The sequence below is a fragment of the Gopherus evgoodei genome, chromosome 3, assembly GCF_007399415.2.
Source record: "Gopherus evgoodei ecotype Sinaloan lineage chromosome 3, rGopEvg1_v1.p, whole genome shotgun sequence".
NCBI lineage: Eukaryota > Metazoa > Chordata > Testudines > Testudinidae > Gopherus > Gopherus evgoodei.
In genome coordinates, this window is record NC_044324.1 from 60,377,590 (window position 1) to 60,395,282 (window position 17,693).

The window sequence follows — 17,693 nt, forward strand, 5'->3', positions numbered from 1 at the left end:
TACTTGTGCTATGTTGATGACATCTTCATCATTTGGACCCATGGAAAAGAAGCCCTTGAAGAACTCCACCATGATTTCAATAATTTCCATCTCACCATCGACCTCAGCCCAGACCAATCCACACAAGCGGTCCATTTCCTGGACACTACTGTGCTAATAAGAGATGGTCACATAAACACCACCCTATACCGCAAACCCTCTGACCGCTATACTTACCTACATGCCTCCAGCTTCCATCCAGGACACACCGCACGATCCATTGTCTACAGCCAAGCTCTAAGATACAACTGCATTTGCTCCAATCCCTCAGACAGAGCGAAGCACCTACAAGATCTCTATCAAGCACTCTTAAAAATACAATACCCACCTGGTGAAGTGAAAAAACAGATTGACAGAGCCAGAAGAGTACCCAGAAGTCAACTACAGGCCCAACAAAGAAAATAACAGAACGTCACTAGCTGTCACCTTCAGCCTCCAACTAAAACCTCTCCAGTGCATCATCAAAGATCTACAACCTATCCTGAAAGATGATTCCACACTCTCACAGATCTTGGGAGACAGACCTGTCCTCGCTTACAGGTAGCCCCCCAGCCTGAAGCAAATATTCAGTAGCAACCACACACCACACAACAAAAACACTAACCCTGGAACCTATCCTTGCAACAAAACCCAATGCCAACTCTGTCCACATATCTATTCAAGTGACATAATCATAGGACCTAAGCACATCAGCCATGCCATCAGGGGCTCGTTTACCTGCACATCTACCAATGTGATATATGCCATCATGTGCCAGCAATGCCCCTCTGCCATATACATTGGCCAGACTGGACAATCTCTGTGCAAAAGAATGAATGGACATAAATCTGACATCAGGAAACATAACATTCAAAAACCAGTAGGAGAACACTTCAACCTCTCTGGCCATTCAGTAACAGACTTAAAGCTTCAAAAACAGACTCCAATAAGAAACTACTGAACTTGAATTAATATGCAAACTCGATACCATCAATTTAGGCTTGAATAGAGACTGAGAATGGCTGAACCATTACACACAATGACTCTATTTCCCCATGTTAAGTATCCTCACAGCTTCTTGTCAAACTGTCTGAAATGGGTCATCTTGATTATCACCACAAAAGTTTTTTTTCTCCTGCTGATAATTGCTCATCTTAATTAATTAGCCTCTTAGAGTTGGTAGGGCAACTCCCACCTTTTCATGTTCTCTGTATGTGTATATATATCACCTTACTATATGTTCCAGTCTATGCATCCGACGAAGTTGGCTGTAGCCCACGAAAGCTTATGCTCAAATAAATTTGTTAGTCTCTAAGGTGCCACAAGTACTCCTGTTCTTTTTGTGGATACAGACTAACATGGCTCTACTCTGAAACCTGACTAGAAACAGGTTAACTAGCTCTGATTAAGTCTGTAGCCTTCTCTGTGCTACTGCTAGTACTGTTGTACCTTTGTTTGATTTTGAAACACATCAAAAATTTCTCAGATTTCATTTCTTTATCTTCCACAACAACAAATACTAATCTTTTGAATGCTTCGTGAGCAGTGGAGTCAATTTATTTGTGAATCAGGATGAACTAATGGATGGGTATTTTCTTTTTTTAAAGTAGATTTTCCTATGAAGAAGATGCCATTCAATTACCAATGCTGCTGTTCCAGGAGCTGAGCTGTAGTGACCTTGAAAACTTCCCAAACAAGACCACTGAGCTGGGAGAGGTTTCAAGCTACACTGAAATAGAAAATGAACATGATGCATTCCCAGAGTCAGTAGTAGGGGAAGCTGTAAGGTGCCTAACATGGTACTTGACATGGAAAGCAGAAGCTCACAGTTAGAAGCACACAGAGATGAATCGCCACCCTGCGCTTAAGCAGGAAGGAGTTTGGCTGGCTGGCAATCCTTTCTGGCTTGGGGGAGGAGGGAAGACGTAAAGCTCCTGGAAGAGCAGGCAGCGTGGTGGATGACTCACCATCTAGGAATGAGGGATTTAAAAAGGTCAGCTGGGGCTGGCCCCTCCCTTCTTTACTCAGAATAGGCTGGGTAGCAGGCACGAGGCTCCCATGCATGGCTTGCTGCAGGACCATGTGGAAGCCAGCATGTGAAGCAGCGTGGCTGCAGAAAAGCAGCAAACAGCACTGGGAAGCAGCATGGCTCCGGGGCACAGAGAAGAGTGAGCTTGGGAAAACATGGGGGCTGTTACCCCCATGTCCCCAGAGACAGGGAAGCGCAGGCAGAGGCAAACTACATAGAAAGGGGACAATGGAAAGAAGATAAACTAGTATCCCCCTGCCCCAGGTACTCCCACCCACAGACAGGCTGGAAGCTACAATTGAGGAGGGTGAATTTGCAAGGGAGGCTAGTCAGTGTCTGAAACAATTAACCTGCTTTGGTTGGGAGGGAGGCAAGGAAATTTAACTGGTTCATGTACCAGCCATGTGGCAAGTGGATGTATCAGGTTGCAATTCTTTTGGGCTCAGGTTGCTGCTCAGGTGCCTGTAACTTTGCTTAAAATGGGACAAGCAGAGGCAGCAGCTGCAGCACAAGGCAGTCCCAATGGAGACCAAGGGCTGGAAGGCAGGGCCGGCTTTAGGAAGTGCGGGGCCCAATTCGAACATTTTCGGTGGGGCCCTGGCAGGGATGACTTAAAAAGAAAAAAGTGTAAAAAAAAGCCTTCCATTTCTTCCATGTATTATTTACTTTCCATAACTATATAAATAATAAAATTGTATATTATGTACATTGCATCATATATGCTGTTGATTGGTTATTAATGACTGCCGTTTCACATGTGTGGGTCCCTGCCACTCCCTGGGGGTGTGCACATGTGTGGGTCCCTGCTGCTTCCTGCCCCCCTCATTGAAGCAGGTGTGCAGGTTGCTGGCCTGGAAACTGCAGGGCAGCAGTGGACATGGGGCTGGTTCGAGGCAGGGCAGGGGCTGACTGGAGGTAGGGTCTGGCTGCAGGCAGGGCAAGGCGTGCGGGGCTGACTGGAGACAGGAGTATGGGACTGGCTGGCTTCAGGCAGGGGGGGTGCAGCAGAGGTTGGCTGGAGACAGGGCAGGGTGGGCAGTGCAGGCCTGGTGCAGGCAGGGGTGTGTGGCAGCGGTTGGCTGGAGACAGGGCAGGGGGGTTGGTAGGGGCTGGCTGTGGGCAGGGGGTACAAAGCTGGCTGCAGGCAGCGGGGGGTGGGGTTGGTGCGGGCAGGGCAGGGGGTGCAGCAGAGGCAGCTGGAGCCCTGGTCCTTTAAATAGCCCCCAGAGCCCCCTGCTACCCCAGGGCTCTGGGAGCTATTTAAAAGGCCCGGAGCTCCAGCTGGGGCCACGGGGCTTGTCGCTCTCCGGCCGGAGCTCCGGCCAGGAGAGCAGGGCCGTGGGGCTTGTCGCACTCTGACCAGGACAGCATGAAATGCAGGTAGGCAGGCTGTGTGCATTAATGGGGTAGTCAGCAGAGCTGTGCAGCAAATGGTCAGTGAAGTTGTTTCTAAGTTTTCTCCATAGCATTACAGTGCTTCCAAAGGGCACAAGGTCACCCATAACCAGACTGTTCTCTTCCACAGTAGTAATGCTGATCCTTGGGGGTGAGTGTGATCTGAACCACAGAGAGGTTGGGGCAGGGTTTCGGAGGTGGTATACAGCCTTCCAGCCTGGCAAGGGGTGGCAGTTGCAGGGGACACTGCCAGGTGAAGGGACCATGTCAACCAGTCACTCAGTGACTTCACTTGAGGAGGACAGGAATCAGCCTATTGGGGTAGTAAATTCTCAGGGCCCAGGAGTGGGAGGTCCAGAAGCCACACCTTCATTGTGGGCACTGATGGTATTACACAGCTGCTGCAAGCTAATTTGCATTTACTACAGCAGCTTCAGGCAGCTAGGTGTGTGGGATCTGCACGGGGTCACAGGTCAGGCCTAGCCTGGGCTCAAGTTTGGGCAGTAGGATTGGCAGGCTCCTGGAAAAAGTAGTGAAGCCTGTGTTGGAAAGGCAGCCCCTGGGCACATGGGGACTCATTGGCCACCAGGGTATGTGACCTCATGGGACAGAGTAGAGACTCCTGGGGGAGCAGGGTTCTGCAGAACTCCCTCCATGCAGGCCGGAGTACGGTTATGCCGGGGTGGCTGACTCGATGGGAGTTCACCTACTCGGTACAACTAAAGATAAAATCCTGAGAGGCAAATACGTGGATATATTATCCCTGTTACACAGGGAGGTGACAGACAGTAAACATGGGCAAGGCAAGCAAAATAGCAAACTGCCCAAGAGACAGAAGGTGCCTAGAACATGGGAAAATTGGGAGGCTGCCTTCCTCATCTATGTGGGTGTTATAATACAGGCCTACCCAGAGAGGAGCCCTGCCTTGGTTAAGTATATGGATATAATTAGGTGAGCACACAATTTGTTTGCAGGGCATGTCCTGGTTTAATTATAATTAGCAGTTTCAATTAAGGGCAGCAACACAAACTGGGATAAGGTGGGACATATCTCATCACACACTGTGGTTGCAGTGGATGACACCAAAGGTGCCAGGGTTTGTTCATACCTCAACGGGCTCGGGAGGGGCCCCAGGCATGTAATAGTATTTGCTGAGCATTTAATGAGGTGGTTGTTTTCGCAACCCCTAAAGATACAGGCATATTTGCAAGACGACTACTGCCAGCAATTATATTTCAACAAGGCTATGCCCATGTGCTGTTCAGTATCCTGTGCAGCTTTTCAGAAATTCAGCACAATGTTGCACTGGGCAGGGGTGCGGTCAGTGGGACTAAACCAAGTAGTGCATTATTTGCATACTTTTTTTTATCGTAGATGGACATATTTCAGACCCTGGCTAAATAGTTGGGGGAACCCCTAGCGGAGGAGAAAACATAAAGCCTTCCATTACATTGACCTATCCGGGCATTCAGCTGAACACCAGGGATGGTGTATCTCAGCTCCCTCAGGATAAACTTTAGGAGCTATCGGGGTTGCTCCAGAGAGCACTGGGGGCTTTAAAATAAAAATAAATACATAAATAAAAAAAACCCACTCAGGTTACAAGAACTGCAGTCTATTCTGGGGCACCTGAACTTTGCGTGCAGGGTTGTTGTCCCGTTTTGTGCCTGACAGGCAGTGGCAAAGGACATCATAGCTGGGCCACACTATTACATACCAGTCACTAGACATATGAAGGAACATTTGAGGGTATGGAAAAATTTTCTGAGTTGATCTTAATGAGGTATCATTGTAGAGGAAGCAATGGTTATTACAAAGGGAGTTAAAAATCCACTCAGATGTGGCAGGGGATGCAGGTTTTGGGATGTTTTATCAAGGCAAATGGTGTGCACAAAATGGCCTGCCACCTGGATGCAAAATGGAGTTGTGCACTTCTGGCAGATCCTACAGAGTTATGAAGTTGGTAGGGGCATTTGCTCTACAATGCTTAAGCTTCAACATCTGTTTTTTCTTTCAACCATGTTCCAGGCATGTATAATGGCCTGGAAGATGCCTTATCTCTTTTCCAGTTCCACAGATTTTGTGAGCTTGCAACAGCGGCTAGCAGTGGACCCCAGCACATGCTGCAGGCTATTAGAAACCTCGGAATGTGATGCGATCAGCAGAATGGAGATTTTTGGTCCAGCTTACAAGATGCTTATTTAGTTTTCTTTTAAGGAGTCTTGTCAACCCAAGGATCCAGGTAAGGGATTGCCTATGCGGCCCTCCTTGAAGAGCGGTTGTTGCAGTACCGGGTCAAGGACAATGCAGCTGCTGGTGCCCCCAACAATCACACATGGGACAATGGGTCCTTTATCCCCAGTAGCGCTGCTAGGCAAAAGGCCTTTTGGAGATGCCTGGGAACCTAGCTGGGTGTGGGGAGGAGGCAGCCAAGCTAATGGCTGGCGCCTCCTTTTGGCGGATGTTCAGTGCAGGTACTCCATAAATTAAGCCACAAAAGAATGAAAAAATGGCTTGGAAAAGGAATTAAGGAGAGGTGCTTGGTAATTGAGCAAGCCAGGGGCAGTTGGGGGGTTGGGTCCCTGCTATACCAATTATAGGAGCCCCCATCATTATAGTCCACCTTAAATGGGCATGGGCGGTAAGATCCCGGCAAGGGAATTGCTGGAGGGACCTGGATAAATAGCAGGGGAGCTGTGGAAGCCCTTCCACCACCCCCCAAAAAATGGCTGGAATTGGTAAGGTCCCAGCAGGGATTCTGCTGGAGGGACATAAATTTTGCACCTGCACTGCACATATTTTATCCACTGGATTAGTCCCAGCAGGAGGATGGCACTTTTAATATGTACAACATTATATAAATGTTATGCGTTACTTAATTACCTGAAGTTTTCCAACTAATTGGAATTACTGTTCTAATTCAGCAGCAGCAGCAGTCACTGCCATTAAATACCACGAGGCTTTAACTGGTTCTCTAGGAGATGGACCCATTAAGCACATCCAGTAGGTGGAGGGTACTGTGTCCACATCAAACTTGAAACAAGCGATAGTTGAATATTTTCCTTGCCAGCCTGTTATATTAGAAATCACCCATACAAAGGCTCAGAACTCCTTTGACTTGCATGAAAAATGCAAATGAACATAAATAATGAAAGCAAGCACAGCAGTTTCCCCAAACCAAAAGGGAGAAAGACTCCCACTCCAGCAATCAACTTCCCTTCCCTCCCAGAAAGCTTGGGGGAAAAGACCTCTCAGTAGTATGCCCTGAAGACTAACATATACAGGCTATTTTAAACTGAGGAGGTGCACATTTCAGTCTCAGCCCCCTCAGGGAAAAGGGCTATAAGATAGTAGACCAGTGCTGGGAAACCTATGGCCCATCAGGGTAATCTGATTGCAGGTCATGAGACATTTTGCTGATGTTGACTGTCCGCAGTGGCCGTGGTTCGCGGTTCTGTGTGCAGAAGAAAGACCTTTCAAATATTGATCTCCCTCTCTAATGTGGAAAGGGGATTCAACTATCTTTGAAATATCATTTCCTCCTTCCAGTCCTTTGGACTTCTTCGGAGGGGTATCTGTTGGTCCGAGGATCTCCAAAGGGAGAGGATGGAGCGTAGGTAGGCTGAGGAAGATGTGTATGATCATCATCAATAGTCCCTTGTAATTCTCCATAGAAAGACAAAACATCAATCCTTGATTATAAAGGAATGCCCTGTGGGAGCCCTGTCAATTTGGTGTACTGGAACCATGCTGACACGGAATGAGTGGAGGATGCAGAGCCTTTGTATGGCTGTCCCTGCTTTGCTTATGGAAAATCTAAATAAATTCTTTGTATCAGTTTTCACTGCAGAGGACATGAGGGAGATTATCACACCTGAGCCATTCTTTTATGTGACAAATCTGAAGAACCGTCCCAAGCTGAGATGTCTATAGAGGTTTTAGAACAAATAGATAAATTAAACAGTAATAAGTCACCAGGATGAGAGAGTTGTCATCCAAGTGCTCTGAAGGAACTCAAATATGAAATTGAAGAACTACTCACTGTGGTATGTAACCTAACGCTTTAAATGAACCACTGTACCAGATGACTGGAGGATAGCTAATGTAACACTGATTTTTTCAAAAAGTCTTCAGATATGAAGCCTAAATTCAGAACTAGGCAAATTGATCAAAACTTTAGTAAAGAACAAAGTTATCAGATTCACAGATAAACACAATATTTTGTGGAAGAGTCAACATTGCTTTTGTAAAGAGAAATCATGCCTGCCAATCCAATAGAATTCTTTGAGGGGGTCAAGAAGCATGTGGACAAGAGCAATCCAGTGGATATAGTGTACCTGAATTTTCAGAAAGCCTGTGACAAGATGTCTCATCGAAGGCTCTTAAGCAAAGTAACAATCCTTTCCTGAGTCGATAACTGGTTAAAAGATAGTAAATAAAGGATAGGAATAAACAGTCACTTGTCAAAATGGAAATAGGTAAACAGCAGGGTCCCCCCAGGACCTGCACTGGGACCAGTCCTGTTCATCATATTTATAAATGATCTGGAAAAGGGGAAAGCAATGAGGTGGCAAAGTTCACAGATGATACTACATTACTCCAGGTAGTTAAGTCTGAAGCTGACTGCAAAGAGTTACAAAGGGATCTCACAAAACTGGGTAATTGGGCAAGAAAATGGAAGATGAAATTCATGTTGATAAATATAAAGAAATATATGTTGGACTTTATCAATTGTCTTCTGGACTATAGTAATGCAGTATACCCAGATAGGAAGCCATCAGCCTTTACGTAACTCCAGCTACCGTGACCGCATTAAACCTGACCTCTACATTGACTTCCCATAGAATATCAAATCAAGTTCAAGGTCTCATTCCTTTCCTTAAAGGCACTCTATGACCTGGGTTCGGCATCCTCAAAAAATTGCCTGCAGCTCCAGCCGGAGGGCTATAGTACAGCTGCACTGCTCCTGCACAATGGCACATTATACCACCATTCTAAATTTCATCCATGCAGAAGACAGAGCTTTCTCAGGGGCTGGTCCCATATTGTGGAACAAACTCCCGCAGTAATTAAGGACAATCACAAATGTTGCTACCTTCTGCTGCAAGTCCAAGGTACACAACCTTGTCTTTTGACACATAGCAGCAAGTATATATTAGAAATACCGTCCCGCCCACAGACACACAAAAAAAAGAAAAGTACACTGCGCACACAATTTCTCCCCTGGGGAGACGATGAGAAAATGATGAACTATATGCTACTCATGTTAGCCACATCATGTAATGCATTACTGTAAGTCTCTCAGATACTATGATAAGGGCAGTATAAGAATTTGCAGGGAACAGAAGAGAATCTTACCATGTAAATAACTGACTTCACACTGTACTTGCATGTTTTGTACTTTGGCACAATGTATCATATGATAGTGAGTAACAACCATAGAATCATAGAATATCAGGGTTGGAAGGGACCTCAGGAGGTCACCTAGTCCAACCTCCTGCTCAAAGCAGGACCAATCCCCACTAAATCATCCCAGCCAGGCCTTGGCAAGCCTGACCTTAAAAACCTCTAAGGAAGGAGATTCCACCACCTCCCTAGGTAACCCATTCCAGTGCTTCACCACTCTCTGAGTGAAAAAGTTTTTCCTAATATCCAACCTAAACCTCCTCCACTGCAACTTGAGACCATTACTCCTTGTTCTGTCAAGGACTATCTGGTAAAATGCAACATGCCATTGTGTGACCTTACAGCAGCAAAGATTCAGTAGCTTATCACTATATTGCAGATGTTCAGTCAGATCCTCAGCTAATATATATCAGTGTGGCCCCATTTCAGTCAAAAGAGTACATCGATTTACACTAATTCCATATATGATCAGTAGTGTCAAATCACTACTTTGTACATACTTTATGTCTCTGAACATTTCCTCTGCTTGGTCATACGAAGATAGACACAGTGACTCTGGCAGATAGGAAGTATGCATGCCAAATGTGGTACAGTTTTCCATACTAGCACTATCCCATATGTCCTAAGTATCCATTTCAAATCTTCAGATCCAGAGCAATTAGCAGTTATGGAATTAACATCAGTTAATTCTGGAATTAACATCAGTTTGAAATCTGCAGAACTGATTCTGGTCTTGAAGTCTAAATTAAAAAAATGTTCAAAGATGCTTTTAGCTTTAAAAACTGTAAAATATCTTTACTTTGTGAAAGATGCTATATAAATGCAACTTGTATTGCACTGTATGATATGCAGTATTATGTTTGGTGCAGAAATTAATACGGTATAAAGCTATTTCTCACTAATAATTAATAAAAAAAGATTTTCAGATTGTACAACTTTAATCGAGTAGTATTTTATCTGAATATTGGATAAATTGATAGTTAAACATTTGCCTTTGTGCTTATGTGCAGTTTGGGCTTTGGAACCACAGATTTTATACTCCGTTCTGAGAAGAAAATATTTTTCTTCTCCAACAAAGGGATTCTGATTTAGGCATCCTGGACTTCCCCCTTACCAAAGGCACAATCTCATAGCTTGCTCCTAAAAATATTTCCAAACATAAAGTCTGTTCTCTATTCCCTTGCACCTAGTATAGTCTTTAGGGTGGTATTTTCAAAACTGCCTTAACCACTCAGGTCCTTCTCAATCATGAAAGTCCAACAGGAAGACTCTGAGGCAGAATGGAAGCTGGCGTAGTGGGAAACCCAAAAGGACACATATCTATAAGAACTCCAGTTACAGTTCTCTCCTTCTTCTTTGAGTAGTATCCTAATGGATGTTCCAGTTCAGAAGATTCCTGAGCCATACCTCAATTATGGAGAAGGGTGTAGAGGAGGCAGATTCCGTATGTACTACAGAAGAGCCTCACTGAAAGCTGCATTAGCTCTGGAAGCTAGACACAATAGTGTAGTGCTGGAAAAATGTGTAAAGACCAGGTGGCTACTCTGAAGATGTCTGAGATAAGTATGTTTTTCAGCAGGGCCATAGAGGTAGGCTGAGCCCTGATGAAGTGAGCAATCACCCTAGGATGGGGATGAGTATCTGAAGCTTGAACAGGTTAAAATGTGTCCTGAAACATTTAGACAGTCTTCAAATGGCCTTTCATTTGTTCTACGACTGAGATAAAAATCCTAGGAGAAGAGCTAAAGGACTTCATCCTCTCAAGGTAAAAGACAGGAGCACTTCTTGGAAACTCATTTCTTCTCTTGAAGAGTGAGGCTGAGGTAAAACACCTGTAGATGAATATCTTGATTAATGTAGAATTCTGAAGAAACTTTAGGTAAAAATGAGGGTGTGGATGCAGTGTCACCTTGTTGTGACAGAACACCATGTACTGGTTCAGCCATCAGGGCTCCTAACTCTCCTTCCTTCCTGGCCGAGGTGATAACTATGAAGAATGAAAACTTGAAGGACAAATGAAGGAGGGAAGAGTTCTCCATAGGTTCAAATGGGAGTTCTCTCAGCACATTAAGGACTAAGTTGAGATCTCACTGTGGAGTAGGTTCATTGACAGGAAGAAAAATGTTGAACAGGCCTTTAATAAACTTCATAATCATCAAGTGAGTGATGACTGAAAACCCTTTGATGTCTGGGAAGGGACAAGACAGCCCAGTGAAACTTAATTTTGCTCAGTGATAATCCTGTGGTTTTAAATTTAGAAGATAATTGAGAATGTGCATCAGACAGGATTCAAAAAGAGGTTTAGATCAGTTGCTACCTCAAGCCTGGAAATGTTTCCACTTCTGTACATAAGTTTTCCTTGTAGCTGATTTTCTATTTAGCAGTACAACTTGTACCTCTGTTCTAAACCATAGTAGCCAGGCCTCGAGGTGAAGCACCAAGAGGTGAGGTGGATTACAAATCTCATCTCCTAAGAGAGGATATCTGCTGTCAGAGGAAGGTGGAGATGACATTTCTTGGACATGCAGATCAGCTTTGGGAACCACATCTATCTCAACTGCAATGGTGCTATAAATATGGCTACTAATTTCTCCTGTTTCAACTTGTTGAGCACCTTGAGCAGCAAAGGCGTCAGTGGATAAATGTATAGCAATATGTATGGCCAAGGTATGATTAGGGAATCTTCTGTTGCTGCCACGCCCATTACTCAAATAGGATCATCTGCATTTCATATTGGATGGTGTTGTGAAGAGATCTATTTTAGGAAGAGTGCAGATAAAACATATCCTTCAGAATACTTTGTTGTTCAACTCCCACTGGTAGTCGAGGCTGCCTGGTGGGCCTGACTCACGCTGTTCCAGAGTTGTTCCCCCTACTATCAGCAGGCATGGGTCATCTCTGAGCGTGTTTTTTCAAGTCGGTGCTGGGGTGGTGGTACCAGAAGAGACAGGGGCCTCAGCAATATCCTGAGGTGAGGTTTCCTGAGATCAAGACTTATCCTCTTCTAGATCTCTTCTTTTTTGATGGCCTGGGAAGGTTTGAGGGGCCCACAAGCTCTTTGCTTGTCGTAGCAGCAGTAACAGTAGTTGGGGCTCTCCAAACAACTGAATTTGATGTACAGGCGATGACTCTGACCCTGTGAGGCTCAGGGAATGCTCCATGGACAAGAGTTTTACCTGTCTTCCCTTAATTTTTTAGACTTATTTTAAAATCCTGAGCAGATTTGATATTTGGAGAGGATAAGAGTCTCTCCCAAGATATAAAGGTAGCTTGAGTGTCTGTCTCTGCAGGGGAAAAAAGATGTCTGGCAGGATTTGAAGCCTGGGATTTTGGTTATAACCTGTTACTCAAGGCCATGGATCAAGACCTGAGGTGGCGGAGGGGCGAGGCACCCAGATTGAGCAAATGAAGGAAGGGAAACGGGGACACCACAAATCCAATCACAAACTGTGCTAAATAACTGAAAAATAAATAAAAAAACAAATTACTAAAAAATACTAATAAGTGAGAGAGGTAGCAAGCCACATGGCTAGGTAATGGTCACTGCGACAGTCCATCTCTAGACACAGGCAGTTGAGAAGGAACTGGAGTGGCAGCAGGTCTGCTCCCACACCTCATTTCCCATAGACCCTTGTATGGGAGCACGAGGATGTCTAAGGTCAGGCACAGACATGAGGGCATAGCTGATGAAAATCTAAGATCAAAAGTGCACAGGTGTGCTCAAGTCCTGAAGTGGTGCATCCATAGAGATGCTATTTGAAGAAGAATGGAAGATTGTACTCCCATTTTGCAGAGGAATAGGTAACTGTGCAGGCCCACATAGGATCTGATTTATGGTTGTCTGACAAGTCTTTTCAGCTGACTCAAAAAGCGTAATGGTAGCTTTATGTCTACTCCAGTGACTGTCCCCAGTGTAGAGGTAGTTGTCAACAGACATAGAGTCTTCATGGGAAAGGTTTCCTACATCATGACTATTCCAGGTTCCAGCTTCCATGACTGCCCACAAATTGGGGGTGGGGGTGAACCCTTAAACAACATTCAGTGACTGCTTCAGATTGTTTCAATCCTGGAGTCTCCAATTACTTGTTTTCAGCCTAATCTCCTAATCTTTATTAAAATTAAATTTGGGGTGTATCATTTGAGAGTGTATATATAAATATATATATATTGCCATTCTTGTAAATAAAAATCTCCATGACTTCAATGCATGAGTTAAGGACATAAAATAGGGTAGATGCATCCTGAAGCATGGAAAATTTGGGCATGTGCTTTGTGTGAAAGAGAAACAAATATATTCACAGCTGGAATGTACTCAAAAATTAAGCATAACTGTCTCTTTTGCTGCATTTCCACAGCAGTAACAAAATTCAGCAGCAGAGAGAAAATTCTTTAATGGGACTTCCTGATGTTTACATTGCCCCACTGACACAGCTAAAGCCTGCTCTGAAATTTAAAATTCTGGGGTTAATGTTTTTATCTTGTGTCTATTGAGTCACTGGGAATTTTTGTTAGTAACTGTAATAGAACTGATGCTTTATTTAGCATTATGTATTTTCGTAGCACTGTATGGTAAAACCAAGTAAATGTTATTGTTGCCCCTTTGCTGAGTGGTAGCAGATTGGAGGATTTGTAGAGGGTCAGTTCTCCACTCTGGAGGCCTTCTAATAAAATTTATTTATATTCCAAAAGTGCAAGTCCTGTTCATCTTGAACAAAGGTGGCCAAAGCTATACACTGACAATTCTGTTTGCAGCCACCTTAGGTGAGTCCCCCTGTTGACAAGAAATAGTTCCTCTCTTACCCTTGCTCTCTGCCAACTTGTGGACATTAAATATAATCAAACTTGGTGGTGGTTCCCAAAGACTGTTTTACTTGCACAGTTTCCCAAATGAATGTTCATGTAAGATTGCTGTAGGCAGCCATCCTGGGGTTCCTGGGCTTAACCTTTTCCAAGGTCAGTTTTATACTGATTATTTACATCAGTAATTAAATAACATGCATTTCATTACTGCTATTGCCATTACAATACTATAAAAGGAAATTATGCATCATTTGGTGTCAGAGGGCATGGAAAAACAACCATTCCATCTCATTCTCTTTCTACTCCTATCCTCCTTCAGATGCAATTATTCATCTCCTCCACGCCTATAGTATGCTGCTGTGATTGTCAAGTTAGTAAAGGACAGGAAAAAGGACAGGAGCCATGTTATATCTTCTGCCTGCTAATACCCTGACACATAGGGAAATCTCACACCTGTGTTGTCTGGAGTATGATGCAACCTGTTTTTGCTAGACATTGACAAAATAGCTTGGAACCTGGAGAAGTAGTATTTTCTTTTTAGAATGTTTGTGTTTGACCAAATAAATTGTTGAAAAAGGACTTAAAAAAAGAAAATTATTTCCTGTGAGTACATCCTTGGAATCTCAGAGAGGGGCTATGAGGGCTGTTTTATGATACTATATTTTAATTATTTTTTGCAAATAATTATTAATTAATAATCCCAAAGAACTTAATGTCTAAATACAATAACATGTTGATTTACCAGTACATACGTAGATATAATTAATAACTAACAAGATGCACAATACATTGAAACTGATATGCTGGCCAATTCAGTTGACCTTTCAGTCAGTCAGTTATGAACACTGAGATCTGAAAAATAAAACTTACTTAATGTGAACTCTATACTTGTGTCCATTATCGACTCTAATAGTGGTATTGATGCTTCTAACTTCTGCTGCCCCATCACATACAAAGTGGTACTGTAAAAGAAAACATGTTACACAATTTATCATAATTACATATTTGGAAACTTGAAATTGAAAGTGGTAAATGTTTAAATAAAAACTGAAAGAAGACTCTGTGCATCCAGAAAAATTCACATTACATTTAGAGGTCCAGATGAAGAAATGTAACTGCTGCATTAAAAACTATTATATAGTTCTTCCAAGTCTATGTGCATTTTTTAAACTCTGTATATTGTATTTTCACATAGTTTATGGCCCTGAATTTCAGAGGAACTAACCACCCACAATTCCAGCTGAAGTTAATATTGGCAGCAGATGATCTTTACTTGCCAGTCTGTAGCCCCTTCTTACTTTCAGACTTGCACAGTAGCATGTGAGTTGGAACATTTAGGAGCACCATGCACTTTCCTAAGCTAATGTGAACCAGCACTTGATTTCATGGTTTGTGCACTTGTAATCATCACTGTATTGTATACATGAAACCATTGTACATTGGGTTTTAAATCTACGTTTAATTGAACAGTTTTGTCAATGACTAAAATTGAACTGAATTAGTTTTAACGTGGCACATTGGGACATTTGGTAACCAGACTGTGAAAGTTATTAATATCAAAGCTTTTGAATACATTTTTGTTAATTAAGTCTTTTTGAAACTACTACTTGTCTAAAAATACACAAATGTCTATTTTTTTCTGCAGCGGAAGTTACAGTAAGAAAAACTAACCTTGTCTTAATGTTATCAAAATTTGCTAAACTTTGTGTAACTTCTTGCCCCATATCAACCTATTGGATAAGTAGTCAGTCACTAAAACGTCATTATTTTACATCTAAGCTTTCCACCTTCCAGTACAAAACCATAATGTTAAAATCTTCTCTTGTATGTGGGTGTGTATTTAATTCAAACTAGCCTCCATACTTGAGGACAGCTTTGTTTTTTACATCTATTCCTAATATTCAAGATTCCCCTCAGAGCAGTACAATTAGGGTAACTTATGCATAGAAATTTATGACAGTAATGAGGGATGTGCAGGAGGTTAAAGGGCACTAGACCTTTAAATATTCTTCTAAAATATCTTATAATTGTGCTTACCAGACTCTTTACTAAAACAATCTTGACAAAACATTACTGAATATTTTGACACGAATAAATTGTACTGCAGTATAAACTTCACTATTTCAAATTTATGAATAAATTTAATTATATTTATTTTGTCCTGGTATACCAAACAGTAACTAGTTTGACATGATTGTGGAATTCTGCATGAATATCTCAAGCTTAAGTGAACAGGTCCTGATCAGGACTACAAGTGAATGAGTTGTTTTCTCTATTTGCAAGTTCTTCTCTAAAGTCAATAAAACAACTTCACAGATCCATTCCCCATGCACTACTAATCACTTCAATGAGGTTGCACAAGGTGCAAAATCTGGTCCCACATACAAAAGGTAAGGTTAGTGCCTCCATTTCAATAAGTCCAAGAGGATACATCTATTTTTTCTCCTTGTCTCTATACAAAAAAACTTCCATGGCTTTTTAGATGAAAGACAAACACCTTGAACTCCACCAGCTCTAAAGCAGATTCAAATTATTCTGCCTATTTTACCTATTAATGTGTGCATTTTGTTAGGGAGAATTTTACTATGATTTCCATATTGTTTTCCTTTTCTATCAGCATTAATATTAGTTTCATCTGTCATGATGATCACAGGCAGCAGAATTCTGAAAAAATCAAAATTTAATCAACTATTTCACTTGAAATACTGGGAAATCCCCAAGATGCTAAACAGTAAACATGCAGCTGGAAGCTGAATAAACATTAGTTATTACAAAAGCTCACAATGTTTTATTTTTTCTAAAAGAAAAAAAATGGTACCCTACCTGTAAGGTACCGTGTTTGATGAAAAGTTGAATAAATAAATGTCCCATTGTTGCTGGACTCTGTTCAATGTACAGGAGGAGTCCTTGGCAGCTATAGGTCTGAAATTCTAGATGGATGTTGTTTTGTGGTTTCAACTGCAAACCTTGAAATTCCAGATAAGAATCTCCATGGTATTGAGCATAGTTGAAATCTATGAATGCAGATAGAAAATCAAATGTAAAAAGATTTTTTCCCTCACCTGCTCATTGTTTTCTGTGCTAACACCTGTACAGATGAGGGGCATTCCTCTTCATCTATTACCAGACAGCTTCTACTTCGGAGACAGATTCAATACCAAAATATTCATCCTTTTCTCTGCTCCCAAAAGACTACCCAGCAGAGAACTTCTAAAGCTGTAAATAAGTATTTAAGCTTTTTGGTATTAAATTTCCTCAACCAAGTCCTGCACCAGGAGAACAGTGAGCTGGGAAGGTGACTTCCACAGTGTTACCAGCCCTTGTAAAACAACTATGAAGAAAGAAAAATATATTTTGTGAAATCCCGGCTTCCGTTAAGTTAATGGCAATTTTACTATTGATTTAAATGGGGCCAAGATTTCACTTACTGTTTCCTCATGGTATGGCTGCCAGGAATGAAAACATGTGCCATTAACTCTAGATGATGAAAAGGCAGAAATGAAGGAATGCAGGACTGTGAAGAAAAAATATGACTCATACCCTGGGTTGAGGAATCTTTCCCTAAGGGCAACCCTGAAGATTGTCCTCAAAACTTGTCATCCAAATGCCACATCAGCTGGTTAGAGTCAGGCAGTAGTGTTTGGTGACAGTATGGATGGATTGCCAGATTCCTGTTCTATAAAGAAGTGGTTACCGTTCTAGTGGTGTGATCCTAAAGTTAGACAAAGCATGAAAGACTATTTGAAAAATAAAAAAGTTTGGATGCAGAACAGAATACAACAGAAAAGAACACATCTAGAAGTATTTATCGGGATCTTCATAAAGGACAAAGAGTGAGTGAGACTGTCAACTCCTTAGTATGGGACATGGTGCACCAACTAAGGTATCAGCAAATTCGTGTCCAAGGCAAAGGAAATAACTTGGGAGCCCAATGGGAGAAGAGCAAAAGGAGGAGGGACTGACCATGAACATTCTATTTCATGATTAGATTTTACATGTCTAATTAACTGATTAATGAGGACAAACACCTATTATCTTCAACAGT

At 42.4% G+C, this 17,693-nt stretch overlaps 1 protein-coding gene across 1 annotated transcript in view; it reads right to left on the bottom strand.

Moving 5' to 3' along the window:
- The window catches only part of EYS (eyes shut homolog), a 1,559,204-nt gene that overhangs the window by 471,046 nt on the left and 1,070,465 nt on the right, over positions 1 to 17,693 (bottom strand). The window contains 2 exon segments of the mRNA XM_030558318.1: positions 14,519 to 14,610; positions 16,472 to 16,662. Coding sequence (XP_030414178.1) covers positions 14,519 to 14,610; positions 16,472 to 16,662 — 283 coding nt within the window.